This window comes from Rattus norvegicus, chromosome 16 (genome assembly GCF_036323735.1).
Source record: "Rattus norvegicus strain BN/NHsdMcwi chromosome 16, GRCr8, whole genome shotgun sequence".
NCBI classification, from domain to species: Eukaryota; Metazoa; Chordata; class Mammalia; order Rodentia; family Muridae; genus Rattus; species Rattus norvegicus.
Window position 1 is genome coordinate 17,524,060 of NC_086034.1, and position 21,588 is coordinate 17,545,647.

The 21,588-nt window shown below is 51.7% G+C and overlaps 1 protein-coding gene across 15 annotated transcripts in view; it reads left to right on the forward strand.

The window, feature by feature from the left end:
- Eps15l1 (epidermal growth factor receptor pathway substrate 15-like 1) overlaps positions 1-21,588 on the forward strand; it is a 113,495-nt gene that overhangs the window by 63,730 nt on the left and 28,177 nt on the right. For 6 of the 15 annotated variants that reach the window (XM_039094619.2, XM_017600166.3, XM_006252802.5 and 3 more), the window contains 2 exons: positions 7,023-7,228; positions 11,108-11,647. The exons of 2 other annotated variants lie outside the window; for them this stretch is intronic. In XM_039094619.2, coding sequence (XP_038950547.1) covers positions 7,023-7,228; positions 11,108-11,251 — 350 coding nt within the window. In that variant the 3' untranslated portion in view covers positions 11,252-11,647. Of the gene's footprint in view, positions 1-7,022; positions 7,229-11,107; positions 11,648-21,588 lie in introns of those variants that run through there. 7 more of the 15 variants (XM_017600168.3, XM_017600169.3, XM_063275494.1 and 4 more) reach the window with 2 other exon arrangements.

Below are 21,588 nucleotides of genomic sequence, written 5' to 3' on the forward strand. Positions count from 1 at the left end.
GACCTCTGTGGTAGTGAGTAGGCAAGAACAACAACTTGCTGAAGGTCCGGCTGGGGCTCTAAGTATATAAATTATTCACACGTACGTTTCACCCTGTGGTGACCCCAGTGTAGATGCTTACAGCTTGTAGTCAGTAGAGGTCAGACCTTAAAGACAGCCAGGGTCCTCTCCAGACCTGTGACCCTTTCCACCACAGGGTACACATTCCCACTGCAGACATCACAGTCTCTGAAAAAAGACTTTATAAAGCGTGGCAGGGCGTCTACTTGCCCTTTGTAGAGGTACCATTCTGGTTATGCTGGTAAAGTGGGAGGCACTGGCAGCCCCTGTGGCTGTGCATGCAAGCACCCAGGGCTCCCCTCACTGCCTGGCTTCTGTGTAGATAGCATCTCCCTGAGCACCCACTGGGACAGAAGGATCGTGACGAAGGTGCTACTGGAGAGCAAGTGGGGGACCTGTCTGTCGGTGACACGGTGAAGACTGACAGGTGCAAGGCGCAGTGTCTTGTGTATAGTGACTCATGCCTGTGATCCCAGCACATGGGGGCTGCCGAGTGAAGCCCTGTTTCAGAACACAGAGCAGGCGATTTCTGGCAGCCTTGTTCTTGCCCGTTTTCTTCTGTAGGCTAATGTTGCCCTTCATCAGTTCCTCAGAAATCATAGCCTTGTGTGAAAACTGAAAGAAAATTGTTTTCCTGACTTCAAATCCATGTTTCCTTTGTGGACTCAGAGCAAGTCGCCACTGGCTTCCTTTGCCATGGAGGAGTGACACCATTGTCCACCCAGCCTGCCAACCCTAGAGATTCCCATGACCCCTGCCCACTTGACAGCAGGCAAAAATAGCCCCAGCACAGGTGGAGATAACAAATATTTGTTCAGCTTTTCTCCTCAGCTCAGACCTGAACCTCATCCTGTCCCCTCCAGTGTGCTGAGCCGGTCTTCTCAAAAACTGGTAAATATTTTTGGTGGGAAATGTCAGCACCATGATGTGGTCCAGGATCTCAGCTTTGTATCATCTGGGCTGCACTGCTCTGCTGTGCTCCAATCTGCCTGGTCTTCAGGGCTCCTGCCTGCAGCCCTCAGTGGCTGGCCAGCAAGGCTGTCAGAACAAGCCATTGGGAAGACGGAGGTATAGGCGAAAGGATCCCTTTCTCAGTTGAAAGTTTGAGTCAGGCAATCTGTGTTTTCTCTTTCTTCTCTGCAAGCACTTAATCTTGTTTTGCTGGTTGGCCAGGGCAGAATGGACTGAGATCCCTAGTGACCTCTTGATGTCCCTGCCCTGTGTGTCCCTGCACCCACACCCAGCTCCCAACAGAAGGACTCCCAGAAGCCTGGTGTGTCAGCAACTGGTGCTGTTGAGGGTAAAGACTCTGGAGGTGTGTGTCCTCTGGGAAACCTGGCAGTCGTGTGGTGCCCATGTCAGGGTGCACAGCAGCAGTGTAGGAGTCCTGCCTGGGTTGCAGAGGATAATGGCTAGGGTGGGGCCGCTGCCCTGACCACAAAGCTTTAGTCTTTGTTTTTCTGGTTGTCTTTGGGGGGATGTTTTCCTGTATTTATCTCCCATCTGCAGAGCTGCGTTTTTCTAAGTACAGCAATGAATTGTGTCCACAGAACTCAGAGTCTGACGGGCAAGCGCATGCTCTCTCTTGGTCATATGTTGTTTTATTTGCATTTCCACCCCACCCCACCCCAACAGAATCTCTCACCCTGCACCCCAGGCTGGCTTGCCTGGAACTTACAATCCCCTTGCCTCAGCCTTCGAGGAGCTGAGGTTTGAGCTGTGCACCATTCCTTATGTATCTGGTGCTGGCCAGAGCCCAGGGCTCCCTGTTCTCCAACATGTTGAGTGTTCTAAGTGAGCCCCAGTCCCGACATTTGATATTCTTCGTAGTCAGATTTCTAAGGACCCCTGATCTCTGACTGTCCTCCTGCATCAGCCCCTTGAATGGAGAGTCTACCCTCTTGGAGCTGACTAGTGACTCCAATGCGTTTTCTGAGCCTGGCTCTGGGAACTATTCAGGGGAATCCCTGAAAAGCAAGCTGGGAAAGGGATAGGCACCTCCCTCCCCTGTAGTCTCTGGATGTGCTGGCCCTGTTGCTGAAGAGACAAACAGCTTCGGAAACCAGAGAGATAGAAAAATTAAATTCCTACCAGGGTGGGGCCGGCCACTGAGTAATTTTTTTTAGCAGAGTACGCTGTGGTAAACCATGGAGTTCGTGTTGTTTTTGCCTAAGTCAGTGCCGTGTGTGGTTTCGGTACACCGCTTGGGCGGCTGTTGAAACTGCTGTGGTTTCCACACGGGCCTACTGCGCCTCTTCAGTCCCTCAGCCAGTGCACCGAGGGCATGGGCCAGGGGTGCCATGCTTGCTGGGGCACCAGCCCGCGGAGCTCTTGTATAACTCTTATTGTTTGTTATTTTGAGAGTGGTCTCGCTGTCTTAGAGCCAGTCCCCGGCTGGCCTCAAACTCAGAGATTCCTTATACCTGGCCAAATAATTCCTTTATCATTGTTACAGTATTAATCATTATACTTAGGAGTTTTGTGTGTCTCTTGCCTTTGTGCTGATTTACTGTATTTATTTGCCTCTGTGCATCCATGAGTCGTTGGCACACGATGGGGGTCAGACAGAAACTGGCAGGAGTCAGTTCTCCCATTGTGTGAACTTTAGGGATTGACCCTGGGTGATCAGGTTTGGGAGTAAGCAGCTTTGTCTGCTGAGCCATTCAATAGTCTCTTGTTTTGTCTTTGAGACACAGCCTCGGTATGTCACCCGCGCTGTCCTTAGACTGCAGATTCCCCCCTCATCAGTTTTTAGTTTGTTCTGATCCCGCCTCCGTAGCCATTTCTCCATGCTCCTATCGGAGAGCTGAAAGCACTGTGACCTTCCCCCTGTGACTGGGGCGGACAGAGTGACTTTGTCACACTCAGAATCAACTCCACCTCAGAAAATAGGGAAAGCAATTACAGAGTTAGCAGAAGTGGTTACATAAAAGCAGGAACTAGACCCAGCCTTAAAACAATACAGCCACCAAAAATAACTCAGGGTGCCAAATGGGAAGCCACGGCTAGGGGCTTCCACCATTGCTCAAGCCCCAGGCTCAATCCAGAACCATGCCAACATGCGAGTGGCAGGGACCTACAGCGCCTGTACGCCTGCTCGACAGCACGGGGAAAAAAACAAAACAAGCACCCAAGAGAAAACCGTCATCCTCTTCTGAAAACAAGAGACACCGGTTGCCACTGGCAGGTTTCATGAGCGCAGTCACAATTTCTAAATAACGGTTTCGGCTGCACCACGTCTTGGTGTCAAAGACTTTTCATCTCTATTCCCTCCGTGTTCTCAGAAGCCTCAGCCTCACATGGCTGCAGCCAGCTGGCTTCCCAGGCGCCCCTCCTAGCAAAACTGTTTCGCTTTATTTTTTAATCCCCCAAGCCGGGGGAAGAGTTCTTCATCAAAAAGATGAGAGAGGTTCAGAAGTGGTAGTCATCTCCCCGTTCAGGCGTCTTCAGACCTGCCCAGCATTGCCACAGCGCATGAAATGTCCTGGTCTTAAATTATTGTTCATTGTTCTGGAGACAGGCTCTCCTGTAGCCCAGGCTTGCCTTAAATTTTAGGCAGCTAGTGATGAACTTGAACTCCTAGTCTTCCTGCCTCAGCCTCCCTGTGCCAGAGTCAGGCATGATGGACCATGCCTAGTTATTCGTGGGTAGGGAATGAATCCCGGGGCTTCACTCCAGGCTAAGCAAGTACCCTACCCTTGTTTATTTGTGAAACAAGGCTGGCTATGTAATATAGTCTAGCTTCAAACCCAATCCTGCCTCAGCCTCCCAAGTACTGGGATACAGTCTACATAGCATATTTAAGGCTACATGAGACCTTTTTTCCATAAATAGAATCCTGTTTCTAATAGTGACCTTCTGCATAGCTCAGGGTCAGAGCTGTCAAGTACGGACTTGATGGTGGGATGTGGAGACAGGCTGAGAGCAGGCTGGGTGGGGATGTGTGGGGATGTCCCTCCACTCTTCGTGACCCTCCAGGGTCCAGCTGCTGCAGCCTCTTACCTAGCACCTGGCCCAGTACTAGACCTGCACAGGCAGTGTTCATGTGTGTTTGTACATGGTAGGGATGGGCTTCAGAAACGGTGGTACCACAAGATGACGTCTGCTTGGAAAGAGTGCCCATGTTTGGAGGTTACTGCAGAAGTCTAGGAGGAGAGTTGGTGTGGTTCTGGGCTTTTCTGATGTTCAGATACCTGGGGAACTCAGATTTTGTGCTATGGAGGGCCACATTCAGTCAAAGCCCTGACTCTTAGACAAAGTTTCCATCCCTGAGAAGAAAATGGGAAGGCACAGCAGGCTTCAGTCCCAAGTGCCACAGCACTGACAGGGAGCTATGTAAGTCAGGCGGTGAGTTGGCGCTGGATGGGCTGTGCAGATGGGAGGGAGGCCTGGCAGAGCACAGATGAGGCTATGAGCGTGCTAGGCTGCTGGGGAGAGGGCAGGTCTCTGGCAGGACCTCTGGCAGGAGGAGTTGCTTGGGAAGGAAGTTTTAGAGACAGTGAGCAGAGAGCACACTCAAAGGAGGACAGGCACCTTGCCCATGTCACAGTCCCTTCACCTGGCTTCCCTTGGCTGAGGCTCTCGGTACATAGGATGTGCTTATAGTTACGTTCACTGCAGTCTGGGGACTGAGGGTGGCGGCGATACCCTGTCTCGGTGTTAAACCTGTATCTGTGTTTGTGAGCCTCCCCAGTCTGTGGTCTGCCCCCTCATCTCTGTTGGAATGGGCCTGCTGAGGACTGCCTTGCAGGAGGCTGGAGGTTGGCAGCCAGACAGGGAGCAGCAGGAGTACTTGGTAATAGAAGCCATGGGGTTATGGCTGCTCTAAGGAGCCATGTGTGTGCCCACCCTTCTAACAGTGTCTGTCGGTCTGTAACCATGACCTGGGCAGAAATCTGAGGAGACTGGGCGTGGTGGTACATGCCTTTAACCCCAGCAGTCAGGTAGTGAATTCCAGGCCAGCCTGCTCTGCAAGGTGAGATCCTGCCTTTAAAAAAAAGAAAAATAACCCCATAGGTAGCAATGAATATCCTAGTAAGAGCACCAGTGGAAGGGGAAGCCCTGGGTCCTGCTAAGACTGAACCCCCAGTGAACTAGACTATGGGGGGAGGGCGGCAATGGGGGGAGGGTTGGGAGGGGGGCAACCATAAGGAAGGGGAGGGGGGAGGGGGATGTTTGCCCGGAAACCGGGAAAGGGAATAACACTTGAAATGTATATAAGAAATACTCAAGTTAATAAAAAAATAATAATAATAATAATAAAAAAAAGAAAAAAAAAGAAAAATAGAGGGACAGAATAGTGACACTTGAGAGGCTCTACCATGGCCACACATCTGCTGTGTTCTGGTGTCATAGTGCCCCACTCCAGATGTGTCCCTGTGAGTATATGAAATATATCACTATAACAACCACAGGTACCCTTGACTACCCTGTCAGGTTCTTATCTCCATGGTGGCACCAGGTTACTGTGATATGAGACTTATTTCTCGTGGTGCTGTACCTCTGGCCTAAGTTAAGCTGAGACACAGCCTGGATCTAACCTATTGCACTTCACAGCTGTGCCCCAGCTGCCACAGCCGCCTCCAGAAGAGAGCTGCAGCCAGGGTTCTGTCAGCACATGCCATCACCAGATAGCTGCTAAGTATTCCCCCAGTCTCTCCATTCCTGCACCACACACAAATGGGGAAATTGAGACCAGCTGGCCCTCAGAACTTTTCCTCCATGAGTCCCAGATCAGGACGTGGCAGGTTCAAACTGAGCATGGAGCCCTAGATGTCTGGAAGCTCAGAAATTGGGGCGGGGGGGTGTTTTATTGGTTTGGGGAAGCAGAACGCGATACTAAGGCCTTTTCTTGCGTTTACCCAGTTATTGGCGGGATGAGTGTCATTGTACAAACAAGTCAGAACAGCCTTCAGGCTGCTTCTCTCCTTCCCTGTTGCTGCCTGCGATGGCTCATCGTCCCCACAACCAGGTGTCCAGGGTCAACCACTGTAGTTTCTTTCTGAATGACTTAAACCATGAGAGCTGGTGTGGGTAGTTCAGTTAACACGGGGAGCTATGCTGACCTGGCCTTAGGATTAATGTGTCAGCCATGCTGGATGGCTGGACCCAGGAGTCAGGAGACCAGGCTGGGGCTTCATCCTTTTGTGGTGTGTGCCTGGTGCTTGTCACCTGCAGTCATGCCCTGTGCTCTCGTAAGTTGGTGGCCTGGTCACCAGGGAGTCCTCCCTACCCCCTCTTGCTGTCCTAGAAGTTTTCAGTGTGTTTCTCTGCTCAGCTTTGATGGGAAAGGTGTGATGGGCTGGGCTGGGCTAAGCTCACGAGGAAACAGGCTGCCAGTCTCACTCTGTAAGTATTCTTTGAATGGATACATAGTAACTAAAGAGAAATGTGGGCCAGTGACACTTCAGAACCAAGATGTTGGTACTGGGAACCAAACACTGCAAAAGCCAGGTGTCCATCACTACCAAGGACAGGTCCAGTGTTTGCTGCTGGTGGGTTGATGTGACCTGAAGTAAGCGTGGGGGAGGTGTGTTTATGTGACCTGGAGTGAGCTTGGCCCAGGTGGTACACGCCTGTCAGCCCTGAACTTGGTAGCATGAGGCAGGAAGATGAATTCAAGGCCCACTCTGGCCTTCATAAGACCCTGTCTTTAAAACAGCTTTTAAAAAAAGAAATCACTCTTCTGGCACTGCTCATGGCCTTGTTACGCCTCTGTCCCAGGTTATTATAGAATGTATCCATTGTATAGTAAGTACAGAGTGGGCATGGGGTCCTGGACTCCAGACCCTCCCCCAGTCAGAAGCCTCAGGACCACCCTTCTCTGAATGCCCGGCTCTCCCCAGAGAGACAGCTGGTCCCCACTCTGCAGTCCACCCTGTCCTAGTAAGTAACTTGTGTTTCTTTCTGTTTTTTTTTTCCTTTTCTGTTTTTGTTTTGTGTTTTTCCCCTAACCTTTCCAGGTCAGAGTACACCTGTAAGCCAGCTGGGTTCTTCAGCCTTCCCTGAATCCCCTGATCCATTCCAGCCACTCGAGGCTGACAGCGGCGACCCGTTCCAAAATAAAAAGGGGTTTGGGGACCCATTTAGTGGCAAAGATCCATTTGCCCCTTCCTCTTCAGCTAAACCTCCTAAGGCCTCTTCTTCCGGCTTTGCCGACTTCACCTCTGTAAGTTGAGTCCTCCCTTGGCCACCTTCCCCCTCGCTTGCCGCTTCTCAGGGTGGGGGTTCCTGTGCTGCTATGGACACTGCTTCTCAGGGTGGGGGTTCCTGTGCAGCTATGGACACTGCTTCGCTCCACTGCTGGTTGTTATTTATTCTGCGCTAGCTTCTGTAAGGCAGATAGGCTGTGGGTAGAGACGAGAGCCACGGTTTAATGGACTGCAGGAAGATGAGATTTCTCCAGGGAGAACTGTGCGTACGTGTGCACACACAGACACACGCCTCGCGCACACACAGCATGCATGCCTCAGTGCTCAGTGGGTTGTGATATGTGTCCCTCAGAGGATGTTCTAGCTCAGTAGCACAGGCTGGCCTGGAACTCAGAGAGTCCGCCTGCCTCTGCCTTTAGTTGGGACTGAAGGTGTGCACTGTCATGCTGGTTCATTGCGTCTGGAGGTGGAGCTGGCAGGCACTTCGCAAGACCAATTACAGACATTTCACCAGGGTTCTGCTGCCTTCAAAAAGTCCTTTTGCGTCAGTGGTCCTGCCCACGTGCATCATGGAAGTGGGAGCAAGAGAGCCCAGGCAGGACGTCCAGAGACGGGAGATTTGGCTACTGTTCATTGTGCTTTTTCTGATTTCTGTTTATTAGCTACACTGAAAAAATATCTCTACCTAGATGACCACCCTAGAGCCTCTTCTCTTTTCCAAGGGTTCAAAGACCTGGAGGGCTGAAGTGTGTGGCTCAGTGATGATGGACAGGCAGAGCCTGCACACGACCCTAGCTTCCAGTCCCAGTACAAAACAAAAACCACTTGTATCAGGGGACAGTAAATACCCTGGTCCTCCCTAGCCAATTGTCCTGTGGCTTAATTTGAATTGCCTAAGGCAGAGCTGGGCCCAGTGGCACTCACCTCTCATCCCAGTACTGGAAGGCTGAAGCAGGAGGATCTCAAGTGTGAGGCCAGCCTGAGATGCATGAGGAGATGATGTCTAAAAATATTAATAGTAGTGATAATATGTTGACCCCTGGGGACCTCTGACTATTTGACCCTGCAGTCCGTTCACTTCTGTTGACAGTACCTATAGTGTATGCCATCAAAAAAGTAACATTATTAGTAAAAACCAGAGACAGGTTGTTTGGGTATCACCAGGGTTATTTTCTGGTGGAAACTCACCACCAAGGCCAGAGCTGGTACAGGGAGTACAGTGTGCAGCTGGCATGCCCAGCCCTGGGTCATCCCCTGTGCCTTCTCACTCAGCAACAGAATCAGGAGTTCCAGTTCAGCCTGGGCTATAAAAATAAAATAATCCGTTTAAAAAACCAAACAGCACAGCTGTTGGCACGCGACTCCAGGGCTCAGTGCAGGCAGGGAAGAGTGGTGGTGGAGCTGAACCACAGTGTAAAGAAATGACTGGCCTTTCTGAAAAGCCAGTTTACTTCCTGTACCCACACAGGCAGAACACCCCAGCCCTGCCGTTTTGTCATGAACACCAGGTTCCAAGCTGTGACTGGGCTAACGACCCCGCTGCCCCAGAGGAGTTACAGGCTTCACTTTTATTTTTCAAGTTTATCTGTTTGTCGTTTGGGTTTTGAGAAAGGACTCGCCCAGGCTGGTCTCAAACTCATAGCTTCTAAGTACTGAGATGTCAGGCACTGCACCAACCAGGCCCTCCAGTTTAAATTCTGATTTAAACATCCACATCTCCAGATGGGAAACCAAATTCTGACCTGTCCTGTGGCCTTATTTTGTATGAAGTTGTCACCTTCACCACTATAAGGGTCCTGTGCCCCCATCAGTACACATGGTCTTCTCTGGAACAGGACCCTGATAGGCTTTCACATCTCCCCTTGCTGGGCCATAAACATACCGTCCTCCCAGGACTTGGGACGGCCCTCCATGAGCCTACTTTCCAGGATCTTTGGGACTTTAATACTGTGCAAACTCAGAAAAAGCTGTCATTATGTACAGAAAGCAACCTGCTTATTATCTTGGGCTTCCAGAAACTAATGTCATCCAAGCAGGACGGTCACTGCTAGGCTTGGCACCTGCTGTGGCTTCCCCAGAGCTTTCTGGTGATGGGTGACTGCCTTGAACAGCTCCTCACCACTCACAGAAGCTTCTGGTCTTCGACTGTAGCTCAGTAATGCACACTTGGTACACCCGAGGCCCAGGACTCCATCCCCAGCATGGTGTAAAGCAGGCTTGGTAGTGCAGGCCTGTCAGATCAGGAGTTAAAGGTCATTCTCAGCTGGTTCAAGCCCAGCCTGGGCTACAAGAGACCCTGTCTCAAGAAAAGAATAAAGGAGCCAGCACTGTAGTCCCAGCATGTGGGAGGCGCGGCAGGCAAGGGAAGCCTGAGCTGCATAGAGAGAAGCTTTCTTAAAAGCAACAAAAAATAATTTTCTTTACATCCAGGCAAATCTGCTTATTTAGCAGGGCATGGTGGTGCCTGTCAGAGTTCTAGGGAATTCAGGACCCTAAGAGCAAACAGCCTCAGGCTGTTAGTATGATCTTCCTTAAAAGCTGTCCAGTGTTTTGTTTTGTTTTGTTTTGTTTTGTTTTGTTTTGTTTTGTTTTTTAACAGAACAGCTTGCTGTTGTGTGCACAGCTTCCTGAGAGCCAGGCAGGCAGACATTAGCCTGGCTAGGCTGGGCTTTGCAAGCACCTTCATGAGCCATCTATGCAGGGACATTTCCAAATTTCTAAGAGGCTTTAGAAATAAAATTTTTACTTCGTGAAACAAATTCTCAGTGGCGATAGTATCTGAAAAAAAAAGGTGGACTCCTTGTAGCTGCTTTGGGCCCTGGGATAGTACAGAAGGGAAGCAGCACCCAAGCTGCCCTTCTTGGGGTACCTAAGACACACAGTTTCAGCTTCTTCCCCTTCTGTGACCCAGGAGAACCAGAGGTGACCCATTCCAAGCACCTCCAACCAGGCTAGTCAGTAAACTACTGAGAAGTTTCTCTCAGTCCATGTGCTTGCTGAGCTTGTAGAGTATATGAGGCAGGTCTGTGTGGGCTTCCCTCTCCCGCCCTCCAGCTCTGAAGCACCCCACACAGTGGGGTAAGGGAGGAGCCTTGCTACTAGGCACTGATGGAGGCTTGTCTGGGCATTCGCTTTTCTCCAAGACAGAGAGGGGGGCAGGGTGATCTATAACCACCTGTGGGAACAGATGAGGGGACACTGTCAGTTACTGGAGTCGTTGACAGATGATTCTGAGGGCCAAATGCTCTGGCTGAAGAAGCACCCACCCTCATTCCTCCACACTGCCCTGCAATGTGCTCCCTCCCTGAGGAGGCTGCAGGTTTGGTCTCACTCACTGCTGGTGTCTGTCTGCTCCTGAGGACTGGAACCTTGTCTTTAGTGTCACAAGTGTTTCCTGGAAGAGACAGTGGTTAAGGGGACTGTGGACATCCCTGGAAAGCAGTGGGTTCCTTGGGGCTCGAGGCCTTTTCTAGAGGGCATGTAACAGAGTAAGGATCTGGTAGGGTGCGGCTGTAGCCCTAAGGAGTGTGGGAGTGTTGACAGCCAGGTAGGATGACTGAGGCAGGAGGATTGGCTATATAGTTCCAGGCCAACCTAGGCTACATAAGGAAACTGTTTCTAAAGGAGACAGAGAAAAGGCTGTAGAATTAGAATGCACCTAGAGTTATTGAATCTGCCTGCTAGAACCTTCCAGCACCAGGCCCAGCTGTTTTTCTCTGTAGGGATGGGTGCCTGGCCCACTAGTAAGCAGCTCAGGTCAGACGCACCCCGGTTCTTCTTACATGGGGTAGCCTCTGACTGTGCCTGCCTGGGGCCTGCGCTCCGGCTCCTCTGGGCTCCCGCTCTGGGCTCCTGCTCTGGGCCCCCTCTCACTTCCACTCCCTCTTCCTTTGTAGTTTGGCAATGAGGAGCAGCAGCTGGCCTGGGCCAAACGGGAGAGTGAGAAAGCGGAGCAGGAGCGGCTGGCGAGGCTTCGGCGACAGGAACAGGAGGACCTGGAGCTGGCCATCGCCCTCAGCAAGGCCGATATGCCGGCCTAGGTGACACAGGGGAAGCCGCAGCTGTCTGTATGTCCACATCATGCTCAGAGCGTGCCCCCTTCAAGCCAAGCCATGCCACAGCCAAGGACAGCTGGCCACAGGGCCTCAGGCCACAGGGACCTTGTTGAGAGGTAGCAGACACAGCCCACGCCTGTGGGTGGGCCAGGAAGGCAGCCTTCGGTAAAAGGCCTGGAACCTGCCTGTCTCTGAGGTGTCAGTCAGGCTCTTCCTTCCAATCATTCAGTGACTGACGGAGAAGGCCTCCAGTCTCCTAGCTACAGACAAGCTCCACCCCAACCCTTCCTCACATCCACAAGACACCCTGCACACATGATGTATGCATTCGTTGTATAAAAATGAAGTTTGAATGATTAATATAAAATATTTTAATACAAACATGAGGCTTATCTTCTTTTTAGTCAGGAAGCATGGGTCAACGGCGAGGGACCCTACGCCATGTACACTGAGGGCCGGCCCTCCCCATCAGGGCTGGGGAGAGCAGCTGTCTTAATTGATTTAATTGTGTGTGAATGGTGAGTACGAATGCACAGGTGCTGGCAGGGGACTAAGGGGGTGTCCTCTCCCCAGGAGCTGGGGTCACAGGCACTCAGGAGCCTCCCAGTGTGACCGCTGGGTGCTCAGCTCCTGAGCAGTGCCCTTGTGTGCGCCTGCCTGCTTTCGCTCCGCTCCGTTCACTGTACTTGGTTGTCTTCACACTTGCACATGCACAGTCGGGCTCACTGAGTGCTCGGGTCAGCTCTTCCCTCCGCCATGTTCAGCCTTCACCTGACAGTCTAGGTCTGCAAGCACCGTGACCAGTGAGAATGTCACAGAGCACTGCGTTGTGGGTAATGGTGGCTTAGGTTTGTTTGCATTTAATGTGTATGACTATTTGTCTGTCTATGCATCCCTGGTATCCATGGAAGCCAGACGAAAATGCCAGGTTCCTTGGAACTGGAGTGACAGATGGTGGTGAGCCACCCATGCGTACTGGGAACTGAACCCCAGCCCGCTGTAAGGGTGGTCAGCACTTTTAATCCCTGAGCCATCTCTCGGATTCCACTCAGATGTTAAGGCAACTTACACCACAGAGAAGCCAGCTTGGCACTTTTTTTTTCCATTCTCCAAACTGCACCCTTCCCCCTCTGCATGGGGGAAATGCTTTAAAGACAGGCAGGTTGCCGGACACCCCTCTCCTCTCAGTGTCCAAAACGCAGCAAGGGCAGCTTGCTGCTCTGAGGTACACAATGAGTTCCAGGACAGCCAGAGCTGCACAGAAAGATCCTGTGTCAAAGTGACATGGGTCTTACACCTGAGGTCAGAAGTGCCTGGGATATGCAGCTTTCTCTGGGAGTATGTGCAGAAAAGACATAGGTGGTCACCATCCAGAGCTGGGGCAGGTGGGAATGCTCTGGGTGCTGACTGACTGGGTTGGGTGGGAATGTTCTGGGTGCTGACTGACTGGGGCAGGTGGGAATGCTCTGGGTGCTGACTGACTGGGGCAGGTGGGAATGCTCTGGGTGCTGACTGGGGCAGGTGGGAATGCTCTGGATGCTGACTGACTGGGGCAGGTGGGAATGCTCTGGGTGCTGACTGACTGGGGCAGGTGGGAATGCTCTGGGTGCTGACTGACTGGAGCAGGTGGGAATGCTCTGGGTGCTGACTGACTGGGGCAGGTGGGAATGGTCTGGGTGCTGACTGACTGGGGCAGGTGGGAATGCTCTGGGTGCTGACTGACTGGGGCAGGAGGGAATGCTCTGGGTGCTGACTGACTGGGTTGGGTGGGAATGCTCTGGGTGCTGACTGACTGGGGCAGGTGGGAATGCTCTGGGTGTTAACTGACTGGGGCAGGTGGGAATGCTCTGGGTGCTGACTGACTGGAGCAGGTGGGAATGCTCTGGGTGCTGACTGACTGGGGCAGGTGGGAATGCTCTGGGTGCTGACTGACTGGGGCGGGTGGGAATGCTCTGGGTGCTGACTGACTGGGGCAGGTGGGAATGCTCTGGGTGCTGACTGACTGGGTTGGGTGGGAATGCTCTGGGTGCTGACTGGGGCAGGTGGGAATGCTCTGGGTGCTGACTGACTGGGGCAGGTGGGAATGCTCTGGGTGCTGACTGACTGGGGCAGGTGGGAATGCTCTGGGTGCTGACTGACTGGGGCAGGTGGGAATGCTCTGGGTGCTGACTGACTGGGGCGGGTGGGAATGCTCTGGGTGCTGACTGACTGGGGCAGGTGGGAATGCTCTGGGTGCTGACTGACTGGGGCGGGAGGGAATGCTCTGGGTGCTGACTGATTGGGGCAGGTGGGAATGCTCTGGGTGCTGACTGACTGGGGCAGGAGGGAATGCTCTGGGTGCTGACTGCCTGTGTGAAGGGCCTCGGGCCATGGCCGGGGATGTCCTTGTGTTTCCCTGGAGCTTACGCTTTACTTCATGTCCTTAGAGTCTAACTTGGGGCTGGAGTGGGAAACGGGGAGATACCTGCTGCTCTTGGAGAGGACCCAAGTTTCCTTCCCAGGCTGTTCATAACCGTGAGTGTCCCAGCTCCAGAAGACTCAGTGTCCTGTTGGCCTCCCTGGGTACTCAGCCATCCCCACATGCACATTTTTAAAAAGTGTTTAAATAATCTTGCCATACGTGATGTGGTGCATACTTTTGATCCCAGTGCTGAGGAAGCAGAGGCACAGGCAGGCAATAAACCACTATTTTAAACTTAAAAATGAGAAAGAAAAAAGTCCTAAGAATTAAGGTCTAAGCCAGGGCCTGGAGCCTGTCTGACTGGTGCCTTTCCATGGGCCTTCCCCCAGCTAAGTGTAAACAGTACATGACGGGGTATGGTATAGACCTAGATCCAAGCCCAGCATCTCATTATGTGAGACATTTCAAAAGGACCTCAGCTAAGCACAGCGGCTCTCACCCGTCACCCCAGAGAGGGAAACGCACACAAGTCTCGTGAGTTCTAGGCTAACCTCATTTACATAGTAAGACCCCCGTCTCAGAAAGGGGAGGGAGGGAGGTTCTTTCCAAGCTTCTAGTTTATTTACGTGTGCCCATGTGCACGTGTGTGCTGTGTCATGAGTGTGTGGTACCTATGGGGGGATACATAAAGACATCAGATCCCCTGGACCAGGAGTTAGAGGTGGTTGCAAGCCACCCAACATGGATTCTGGGAACTGAACTGGAATCCTCTGCAAGACCATTGTGTACTCTTGACCCCTGATCTGCATCTCTCCAGCTCTATATTTTACTTGATGTTTCGTGTGGGGTGGCACTCTCTGCTCTGCGGGTCCAGGGTTCTAATCGTGATGGAGAATCCTGGGAAGAAGCTGCATCTACAGAGGTTGGCCAGCTGATTAGAGCTACAGGGATGTGGAGGGGTGGGAGTGTTGCAGGTCCAGAGCCTAATTACAATTTATCTTGGGCTAGTTTTATCTCCTTAGTAGCCATGGCTTGCCCGCCTCCTTGTGGGACCCAACATCCTCTGACCAAGAGGCAACAAACTTCTTGGGATGTATACCAACTTACAGAAAAAGAAAAACCGGAAACCTCCATAGCTTCTGTCAGCCTGAAAGCCAGGAGTCATCAGGCAGCAACTGCAGCTAAGCCTTCCCCAGGTTGCTGTAAGCAGCTGTGGGACATTTCCATCATGGTACTTGAAAAGCTCTTGGTTTGTAACTTTGTCACTGTAAAGCCTTCACAAAATGGCTTCCATCTTGAGGCATGGACTTTGAGGTGACCTGAGCATGTGTACTTCATATCTGGCCCCTTTGAGATGAGACTGCTCTTGCACAGTTCAGTCAGACGTGGTGGAAGGCAGCCTACCGCCAGCCATCTCACCAGCCCCTCACTTTTCTTTTTTAAGGCCCAGTTTAGATTTAGGATCACAGAGACACAGAGAGTTCCAGAAGCCCTTTGGATCTCTGCCTGTCCCTGCACCTTAGTTGCACAGCCAGCCGCCTTCACTTCCCCTCAGCTTTTTCTATTCTCGGTCCCTTTGCACCTTTAACTCGGCTTCCTTCACTCCTGAGCCCTGGAAGTTCACAGCCCTTCTTCCTGTAGACCCCGGGCCTCCAGGTGCTCGTGCAGCATGTGTGTGCAGGGCCCTCTGAGGCCAGAAGCCATCTTGAAAGTGGACTGACTTAATTGGCTGTCCCAAGCCCAAGCCCCCATCTTGGTGCTCCAGCCCCAACCCTGAGGCTTTTAAGGCTTGAGAAGCCATGTGCTGTGCCATGTCCCTCCCTCTTTGGGATTCCTGTTCAAAGGGCTAGAGAAAGGTGACAGCTTCTTAGGAGGAAATGTGGGTAAAAATTCCCAGAAGGGAGTGAATCTAAAGGGCTAGGAGATGGTCCAGTCAGGAAAGCACCTGTCCGGGAAGCCCTGAGACCTTAGTTTGAATCCCTAAAAGCTATGTAAAATAAAACCAGGCAGGATGGTACACACCTGTACCCGTACCCCAGTGCTGGAGGCAGAGACAGGAGGATGCCTGAAGCTCACCGGCAACACGGGCCAGTGAGCTCATCCTGCCGAGCTCGAGGTTTGGTGAAAACCTGACATCAGTGTGACATCATCTGACCTCTAAGGTGCAGGAAAGCCACACCCAGGAGAAAAAGAATCTCTACAGCCAGCCAGCCAAGGACAGCACACCTAACCCCACACTCCAGGAGCTGAGGCAGAACTAAGCAGCCACATGGAAATGCCGTGTCGTAAAAAAATAAATAACAAAAAAGCATGCAGCCCGTCCCTAGGTCCACAGGAACCAGGCAGGGGATGTGATCCCAGCACCACAGAATTAGGAACAAGACATAGGGATTTCAAACTCACCCTGGACCACCCAAGACCCTGACTTAAGAAAAGTAACATTGTATAGCAAACAGGAAAAAGAAGGCTTAGAGTGGAGCTGGTGTCAATCCCGTCTCGGGTCGGGGGCCGGTCTTGGTAGCAGACCTTCCTCAGGGCTGCAGGATGTGGGGAGCCACTGTCTGGGCCAAGGTATCCTGGGAAATTAACCAACCCCAGAGGTTTGAGCCAGGACTCTTTTTTTGTTTGTTTTGTTTTTCTTTTTTCTTTTTTTTTTTTTTCTTCCGGAGCTGGGGACTGAACCCAGGACCTTGTGCTTGCTAGGCAAGCGCTCTACCACTGAGCTAAATCCCCAACCCCTTGTTTTGTTTTTCAAGACAAGGTCTCTCTCTGTCCTGGAACTCACTCTGTAGACCAGGCTGGCCAGCTGGCCTCGAACTCAGATCTGTTTGCCTCTGCCTTCCTGAGTACTGGGAGTGTGCACCACTGCTTGGCTGGAGTCAGGACTCTTTAAGAGGTGACTTCACATTGCAAATTCTGATTCTCCTTGCAGATAGTATGAGCTCACTTTGATTTCAGTCAAGAGTCAAGGGACAGAACGGCCCCTGCCAAGTGGCATTTAGCACCCTGAGGTCAGACTGCTGTGAGATGAATTCCCAGGTTTAAAGCTGGTTTTATGGGAAGGCCATTCATGTCCTGAGCCCCTTCTGCAGGGCTATTTTAGGACCAAACAGGAAGCGGCCAGAAAATAAACGGCTGCCACCAAAAATAATGGACTTCATATCAGATCTGGTGTCTTTCAAATGTGGGCCTCCCGCCCTCTGTCCAAAAAACTTCTCCAGTAAAAAGTTCCTAGGAACTGAACAAATTGTATCAGGAGGTGAGATTGGAAAACAAAACCAAAAAAAATAGAGGAAGTGGAAACAGGATTGTTATCTCTGTTTATCCCAAAGCCATGACGGGCAGCGGGTACACACCGAGTGGAACTTTACTTAGAGTGAGCTTTGATTTGTTTTGCTGCGGGGAGGGCTTAGGTAGCCTCCAGCATTCCATGTAGCTAAGGCGGCCTGAACTCCCATTCTCCCGCTTCAGCCTCCTGAGGTTTAGCTTCTTTGTTAAATGCTTTGTCGGGGCTGGTGTTGTGTTTCTTTCAGGGTGCGAAGGCAACAGCTATCCGGGGCCTGGATCCAGTCAGCTACCGCATGTGTGTCACACACGCGCACACACACACACACACGCTATGGTACATGTATTCACATATACAAGCTATGGCTGTGGCACATTCTTCGCCACACACAACCAGTCTTCAATGTGATAACAACAACAAGAACTTTAGAGAAGAGGAAACCTTTTAAATGTGTATTTCATCAGTGGGTAGTGGTCTAGCATCTGGGAGGCTGAGGAAAGGGGAACTCGTGTTCAAAGTCAGCCTGGGGTACATGGGAGACTCTGGCCAGCCTGGACTACACAGCAAGACTGTTATCTTAAAAGCGCCCCTCCATACACACACATTAAAAACAAACATTTATACTCAAGACTAACTTCACTGGCTGCCTGAGAGAGAGGTGTGAACATTGGCTTAAACAGTGCCTTTGACTGACGTGGTGAGATTTAATGTGGTAAACACAATCATTTCACTCAGACCTATCTGCATTAGTCACAGCAGTGCATGTCGCCGATCACCTCAGCACTTGGGAGGTGGAGGCAGGAAGATATGGAGCCCGGGCTGCTTAAGACTGTCTCACACGACAATAAATACAGGTGACTAACGAACGATGGAGGTGCATGCCTCCATCACAGCACATGGGACACAGAGGCATTCTGGTCTATGTAGCAGACTCAGGCCAGCCTGGGCTACACAGTGAGACTCTGGCTCTAAATAAACAAGTCATATGGCCTGTTAGATAGCTCAGGGGTGAAGGTGATTGCAGCCAAACCTGAGGACCAGGAGGAAGGAGAGACTGACCCCTGTACATTGTCCTCTGACTACACATGACCGTGGATGCACACACGTACCTTAAACAAATAAATAAATGCAACGTTTAAAAAGCAATGACAGGGGGGCTGGGGATTTAGCTCAGTGGTACAGCGCTTGCCTAGGAAGCGCAAGGCCCTGGGTTCGGTCCCCAGCTCCAAAAAAAAGAACCAAAAAAAAAAAAAAAGCAATGACAGGGGTTGGAGTGGTTAAGAGCACTGACTGCTCTTCCAGAGGTCCTGAGTTCTATTCCCAGCAACCACACGGTGACTCACAACCATCTGTAATGGGACCTGATGCCCTCTTCTGGTGTCTGAAGACAGCTACAGTGTATTCACAGATAAATAATAAATAAATGAATGAATCTTTTTTTAAAAAAGCAATGACACACGTTAATCTGGGCGTGGATGGCAGCGGTGGTGCACGCCTTTAATCTCAGCACTCAGGAGTCAGAGGCAGGCGGGTCTCTGAGTTGGAGGCTAGCCTGGTCTACAGGGCGAGTTCCAAGAAAGCCGGGGCTACACAGACTCTGTCTCGACACTCTTTTGCAAACTAGGAACACAATAAAAAGAAATTCTGGGGGCCCTGTTCAGTCTGGTTTGCTGTGATCCAGTACAATAGCTTAAAGCAAGACAATAGCTTGTAAGTGTGTTTCAGAGCTCTTCTTCCTGGGGGAGGCTTGACCACGTAGAGGAGTATTCTGGTTATGACTTTTAACTTAAAAAAAAACAGACAAAAACAAACAAACAAACAAACAAAAAAACCCAGTCATTTAGCCCAGGCTAGCCCCAGCACACTATATAGCTGTGAATAATTTTGAACTCACGATCCCCCTGCCTCTCCCAAAGAGAGAATTTCCTCTAGCTGCCCCAGGACTCCAGCCCTCCCAACCCCCACCTCCTCACTCTGACTGGGAGAACTCTGATTTCTTGGGGTCCATTGTTTCAATAACAACTAAAGGGAGGCCAAAGGCAGAAAGACCACAGGAGAGCCAGAGTTCAAGTCCACTCTCAGTTGCATAGCAAGTCAAGAGGCCAGTGTGGGCTTTGAGAGAACCTGGCTCGGCCTGTAAGGCCCTCGGTCGCTGCTAAGGCTGGTTTTGATCCCATGAGATCATGGGACATGTGTGTGTATGGAACTCATTAACCCAGCTAGGTGCAGCTCATGGTTGGGCACATGTGCCTGAGAGACCAGGTTCACTCCACATCACCTGCCAGGAAAGTGCAGAGCCCCTAGAGCCCCATGATAGTCATAAGGAAAGCACCCACAAAATAAGCAAGGGTGTAACATAGACAGTTGTGTGTGTGTGCGTAAGACAGTTGTGTGTGTGTGCATGAGTGTGTGTGTGCATGTATGTGTGCACGCATGCATGAGTATGTGTGCATGAGTGTATGCATGCATGAGTGTGTGTGTGTGTGCATGCGTGTGTGCACGTGCATGAGTGTGTTTAAAAAAACTAGGTTCGCAAGTGATTTGAGGGCCTTGATGTCTGTAGTAAAGACAAAGACAAGGATTCTCACCATAGGAGCCCCCCACCCCCTGAAAAGTCACAGTTTGCAGCAATCGTTCAGCCATAAACACCAGCTTCCACAGAAGCAGCAAGGTATGGGCAGTAGGGCCTGAGGTAGGATGTCCTGGCTCCTGCAGGCTGGGGACTGCGGGGAAGCAGGCTCCACCTCGGGCCACTCACATCACTTCCCCGCCGTCATTTTCCCTTAGTCGTGAGTGCGGGGGTCAGAGCACACCTGTGGGAAGTTGTTCTCTCCTTGCATCGTATGGATCTGGGGATCAAGCTTGGTGGCAGACACCTCTGCCCAGTGTGCCTCACCAGCCGCTCGTGACATTCCCACACATGGAACAGACTTTGGCCATACTCATCCTCGTCACCCTCACATGCCCCCACTTCTGGTTATCCCCTTTCCATCCCCCCTTCTATTGGGCTCGCACGCGCACACACACACACACACACACACACACACACACACACACGCACACACGCACACACGGCATATGCATGTGTCCCAAAGGGCTGAAGAAAATGAGTCTTCCTCAACAGCCATTAACCCATTAACTGCCTGTCGTGCTCAGAGAAAGGCAAAATCTCCTGAGTTTGAGCAGTTGGAATATATAAGCCCCAGAGCCGGTAGCCTCTCCACAGCTTGGCCCAGACTCAATCACTCTAAGGGCTTCCACGCAACAAGAAGGAGCCCTCCCAAGACTGAACGCCCTGGAGCCCTGGTCCTCTGCCCATCTGCCCGTCTGTCTTCCCAGGGTCCCCTGCCCTGCCTCCTCAGCCACACTTTTCCTTCATCGCCCTACTTCCCGGACATCCCTCCACAATCCAGCAGCGCATCACAGCGCACACCCACCCCTTCGCGGGTGGGGGCTAGAGTGAGTTGCAGGGATGCCCTGCTGTTGGCTGGTGAGAACAGGCTTTGCTGCTGTGGCCACCAGCTCTTGAGATGACAAGCCTTCCCTCAAAGACTCACGGATGACTCAGAACAATCCTCCAAGCCCCTGGCAATATGGCCTAAGTCACTCCGGGGCCATGCTGAGGAAATGAGGCGTCAGGATGTGTTTGAGGTTTTGGGGTTCAACTGAACTGCTCTGGGAATATGGAGAGTTTTGTTCCCATAGCCCACGTGGATGGTTCTGGGTCCACATTAGAGTCAAAGACAGGGACAGAGTCACCCCAGCTCCTCGTCCCAGGATTTTCCCGTTTCACTCTGGAACAACGCAGAACACAAAGGCTCTGGTTGCTGACTTTGTTTCGCGTGATCTTGGGACAGTCCCCAAAAGGCCAACCCAAGGTTAAGGTTGAAGGCAAGGTTGATTGAAACGAAGAGCAATTCACGATGTGCCATAGCAGGCGTCATAGGAGCCTGCAAGCAGAGCGACGACATCTGCTCTCAAGTGGGAAAAGCAATGCTGCTCAGCTGGCAGCGGTGAGCCACTGTCATACATCAGCCAAAAGCCTGCAGCGCGCGACTCCCGTGTTCACACAGGACGCTAGTGTGCTCCCACGGGACTCGGGTGCTTTTATAGGACTCTGGTGTGCCCCCCACACTCTACTCCAAGCTGGGATTCTGGTGCTTCCCCACAGGGCTCTGGTTCTCCCACACACAATCCAGTGGCTTCTTGGCTGTCACTCTAGAAAGTCTTGAATGCTGGGTTTCTGTCTCTTTCAGAGGCAAAACCACGATGGTAGGCCATGCTACTGAGCCTTCTCTGCTGGAATCAAATAACCATGACCCTTCTCCCTGAAGTGCCTGGGCTAGCACAGTTTCCCAGGTGAGGGATGCAGAGCCAGGCCATGGGTCCAGGGAAGGGCTTTGTGGTGCAAAGAGCAGTGGTCCTGGGGGAGAGCAGAGGAGCTCAGAGATGGGGATGAGATGGGAAGTGAGGCTGCATGGAGGATACTAGCTAGCAAAGGTGCTTCTTCAATGTTCCAAAGGACCTAGCACTACTGCCCAGCCACTCCCCCAGTCCTTCACTGGGGGGATTCTAAGCAGGGCTCCACCCCAGAGCCACGCCCCCAGCCCCTCACTGGGGGATTCTAGCAGGGCT